Genomic DNA, 4,859 nt, shown 5'->3' on the forward strand with positions numbered 1-4,859 from the left:
AATGCAAATCTTAGGTCACAGGCTCCTCCAACAGAGCAACACAATACAACTGATACAATAGTTAAAGGTCACCTATTATGCAAAATCCTCTTCTTCATCAACATGTGTCCCCTCTTCTTCATGTCTCTTCTACATCAACATGTGTCCCCTCTTCTTCATGTCTCTTCTACATCAACATGTGTCCCCTCTTCTTCATGTCTCTTCTACATCAACATGTGTCCCCTCTTCCTCATGTCTCTTCTACATCAACATGTGTCCCCTCTTCTTCATGTCTCTTCTACATCAACATGTGTCCCCTCTTCTTCATGTCTCTTCTACATCAACATGTGTCCCCTCTTCTTCATGTCTCTTCTACATCAACATGTGTCCCCTCTTCTTCATGTCTCTTCTACATCAACATGTGTCCCCTCTTCCTCATGTCTCTTCTACATCAACATGTGTCCCCTCTTCTTCATGTCTCTTCTACATCAACATGTGTCCCCTCTTCTTCATGTCTCTTCTACATCAACATGTGTCCCCTCTTCTTCATGTCTCTTCTACATCAACATGTGTCCCCTCTTCTTCATGTCTCTTCTACATCAACATGTGTCCCCTCTTCCTCATGTCTCTTCTACATCAACATGTGTCCCCTCTTCTTCATGTCTCTTCTACATCAACATGTGTCCCCTCTTCTTCATGTCTCTTCTACATCAACATGTGTCCCCTCTTCTTCATGTCTCTTCTACATCAACATGTGTCCCCCTCTTCTTCATGTCTCTTCTACATCAACATGTGTCCCCTCTTCTTCATGTCTCTTCTACATCAACATGTGTCCCCTGTTCTTCATGTCTCTTCTACATCAACATGTGTCCCCTCTTCTTCATGTCTCTTCTACATCAACATGTGTCCCCTCTTCTTCATGTCTCTTCTACATCAACATGTGTCCCCTCTTCTTCATGTCTCTTCTACATCAACATGTGTCCCCTCTCTGGAAAGAGACTCTGAAAGTTTCAGGAACAAAGATTCTCTCTCTTTTTGATCCATTTATATAAAAACCATTGAGTTCTTTTTAACCAAATCTCTCTCTCAGAGGGGCGTGGGGAGAGGCTCCTTATTTTCATCTAAAGTAACAGACAGAGAATCAGCACTTTGGAAACAGGGCTGAAACAGAGGGGATTATGGGATGCTGCAATGATCTGTTTGGTGTTTGGAGCCAAACACTTCAGAGACATGTTTTGTATATATCTGAGACCTATAATATATTGATGAAGAACAGAATAATAGGAGACCTTTAAGATAGTGCAAGTAAATACAAATAAAATAGAATAGAACCTGGTCCTGGCTCCAGACCTGGTCCTGATTCGGCCCCCTGCTGGTTTCAGGACCTTGGGGCCACGCAGAAAGTCTCGGAGGCAGCCTGGCAGGGGGCGGGGACAAGGAGTCTGGGTCCGCCCCATTGGCCAGATCCCCCGATGACATCACAACAGAGCAGCTGGTGGTTGGGTAATCTACTGCTCCTATGGGGACACTCTGCAGGTCCTCATACCTGATCAAAAACAGTATATTTACATTTCATATGTCGGAAATGTAACGTGATAACGCACTTTAACAGAATTTATTTTACCGCTATGATTATTTTGATTCTTGTTTTAGTTTTGACCTTGTTATTTCTATTTTCACTTATTTTATGATTTGTAATCTGAGCTTTGTGATTTTTGTATTTTATTTATTTCTCCGTTCAGCACTTTTGTCTGGAGTTTTGAAAGTGCTTTTCAAATAAAGCTGTATTGTATTGTATAGATTATTTTAAAGCTAGCTAACTTTTTACCTTTCTAAATAAATTGCCACTGTGACAGGATGCTGCCTAACTTTATTTGATGTATAACTGATTAATGTTACAACATTGGAGCGCTTAAAAAGTATTTTTTTGAGAGACATTTGTATTTCTAGGATTGTCACAAGCATTTGAAAAAGTATGTGGCTGGCTTATTAGTGGTTATAAACCTCACATTTTGAAAAGCACAATAACTTGCCCATTAGTTTTGAGATACTGACTATTTTTTTAAGCTGCATGTATTTGTTCAGTAGTGAACAATATGTTTATAAATGTTTATATTCTTCATTACAGGGTTCATACACTTTTTCACCAATGATTTTCAATGACTTTTCAATTACTTCTCCATGACCTTTACCTAATTTTCCCTGACCAAAAACATTACTCTTTCTCAGCGGTACCACTGCAAATGGTTTATTTTAACATGGACAGGAAAATAAGGTCTGCATATGAAACATGTTGTGCCTATCTAAAACAAAACAAATAGGCTTACTAGCTTCTACACGCTAAAGCAACTAAAATCTCTCACCAGCAAAATACCTCGTCAGTTAAATGCCATTTTACGTTTCATTACTATACGATACAGTGTTTATTATCATTATAGTATTACTATTTCTGCGATTAGATAAAATATAAATTATATTTGATGCAACTTTAGTTACATTTCCAAAACTTTGGGAAAAATATTGTTTTCCATAACTTTTCCAGGGCCTGGAATTAGCATTTTGAATTTCCATGACTTTTCCAGGTTTTTAATGACCGTAAGAACCCTGTCATTATTATCAGCGTTTGCTGTATCTGTCATGCAAATCTAAAATCAACAGGTCGATGAGTCTCTTACCTTTTTCTACCGTAGGTTCTCTTCATCTTTAGAGCGTCCATGGCTTCAGACTCGTCATTCTGAAACATTTGTAAAGTGCGCATAAAGTACATTTCTGGATATAGATCATTTCATGTAACAGGATGCATGTTTTGTACTTATGAGTGTATTCTCACCTTGGGATATCCAGCTGAATTTAAGTCACAGGGTCTTTCAGGTATTCGCTGAACAACTACTGGAGAGAATATAAAAGTTAATTCAAAATCAGAAAAAAATCAGGATTTTACTACCACCATCACCATAATTATGTTGATAAAGAATACACTCTTCTTTACCTGGACATGGCACTCCACTTTTAGGCTGGGACTGGACTGATCTCCTCTTCCTCGGCACATACAGAGGTGACATATCCCCTCCGATGGGAGCAGGGTCCATGCTAGGAAACCCTGCAGAAAGCAGCGTTAAAACAGAGAAGAGGGAACATCACAGTGAGTGGTGTTTCAAAAATTCAACCTAATAAACACACAGATCAGATAGACACCGAGCAAAGTCATATTTTAATTGTCCTTAAATGCCAACCAGATGAAGGTCTATAATCATTTTATACAAATCAGGGTTTATGCAGGTTTTAACAAGTCAAATATATCACATTTCATTCTAACACCACATAGAATGAAATGTGATATCATGGATACATTTGAACTTTGGTACTTTGAGAATATGATGAAGCTAATATTTCAGTATTTACTTAAGATTTTTGAAGGATTGTATTGTGTGTAAGACTGTTATGGTAATTTGCATTATAAAAGATTTTAAATTAGCTCCACCTTTACCAGCTGAAGCATCAAAGTGATGAACACACGGATACATCACTAATTATATTCCAGTAATACAACACCTGACATAATAACTACTTCTACTTTGTTATGCATTAGTTTTACTTGTAGTTATTTTAATTTAGTTAAATATCTAAAACATTTTCCACCTCTGCATATACAGTAACCTTACATATGGTTGCAAATAAAGGTCTTACTATCTGAATGCTTTCGTTAAAGTAGTAAAATGGTGTGTTTCCTGCTCCTGATGACTATGATGATTATGTTTACAGTGTTTCATGCTGGACACCTGAACGCAGCTTGCATGTCACACTGAAGGCCACTGACATGCAGCTTTAATGGAAACAACCAGTTATAATGCAGTTAAAGCGAGGAATGTGTTTTTTTCTCGGTCCAGCAACCCTGTAAAAAAAAAAAAAACAGCCTTTCCTGGGGCTGAGGAAAAGATAAAATAAAACAAAAACATGTTTCTTTTTCGGGATGCATGAAACAGCTGAAGCATACAGTGTTTTTCCCGCACACCATAACCTGCTCTTCGTGGTTTTTCTTCACCAAATGAGAGGAGATCTTACCGTCCTACAGCTCTTTCCTCTGCAGAGCCTCCATGTCTGAGTCCGGCCTCCTCGGAAGCCTTTTCCCCGGCTTTGACACCCTCAGGACGGCTAAGCTGCACAGCGAGGCCCGGTCCTGGAGCTACACAGAGTCTGGAGAAACAAACATGTACAGTATCTGCATGTGGAGCATAATTCACCACTCTGTATTTGTGTTTGTGAGCGGAACGCCCTCCTGCTGGAGAACAAATAAGACCCGCATCTGCTGCTGCCTTCACGGGCTGTGGGAAATACCGCGATTTACAGGATCAGTGGTAAAAAATAAAAATAATTACTCCGATCTTCCATTAAGTAAAAGTACCAATATCACTTTATATAAATATTTAGTTACAAGCAAAACAATTCATGCCTGATCTCAAGTTAGATTAAAAGATTCATGATTCAATGGTTGTATTGTCATTATGCACAAAGCTACAGTGTAGAAATGGCAATGCAAGTATTATGACCAATCCAACATATATAATAAAATACAAAAATACAAATTAAAAAGTAGTCCAAAAAGTATATATATATTAAAGTACAACAGTAACTTATTATACTAAAAACTCGTGTTGCAGAATGACCCATTTTAGTATCTCTATTTTTGTCAGTGTATTATTATTATTGATGCATTAATGTGTTCATCACAGCTGGTTTTGAAATTAAATTATATGCATGATAATCTTTAGATGATTGTATAAAAAATATGAATCTGCAAGGAATTTAAAAACGAGTATTATCGGATACATGTCATTGAAGCAACACAATGTTTGCCCCTGAGATGTAATGCACAGGAAGTA

General features: G+C 37.8%; 1 protein-coding gene across 3 annotated transcripts in view; it reads right to left on the bottom strand.

The window, feature by feature from the left end:
- Window positions 1-4,229, bottom strand: part of znf512 (zinc finger protein 512) — a 17,569-nt gene extending 13,340 nt beyond the window's left edge. For 2 of the 3 annotated variants that reach the window (XM_034138407.1, XM_034138405.1), the window contains exons 1-5: window positions 4,042-4,229; window positions 2,969-3,079; window positions 2,810-2,868; window positions 2,655-2,713; window positions 1,312-1,525 (exon numbers count right to left, since the gene is read on the bottom strand). In XM_034138407.1, the coding sequence (XP_033994298.1) occupies window positions 1,312-1,525; window positions 2,655-2,713; window positions 2,810-2,868; window positions 2,969-3,068 (432 nt within the window). In that variant the 5' untranslated portion in view covers window positions 3,069-3,079; window positions 4,042-4,229. The remainder of the gene's footprint in view (window positions 1-1,311; window positions 1,526-2,654; window positions 2,714-2,809; window positions 2,869-2,968; window positions 3,080-4,041) is intronic. The other variant, XM_034138406.1, reaches the window with a different exon arrangement.
- Window positions 4,230-4,859: the final 630 nt, after the last annotated feature.

This window comes from Trematomus bernacchii, unplaced genomic scaffold, assembly GCF_902827165.1.
Source record: "Trematomus bernacchii unplaced genomic scaffold, fTreBer1.1, whole genome shotgun sequence".
Lineage (NCBI taxonomy): Eukaryota > Metazoa > Chordata > Actinopteri > Perciformes > Nototheniidae > Trematomus > Trematomus bernacchii.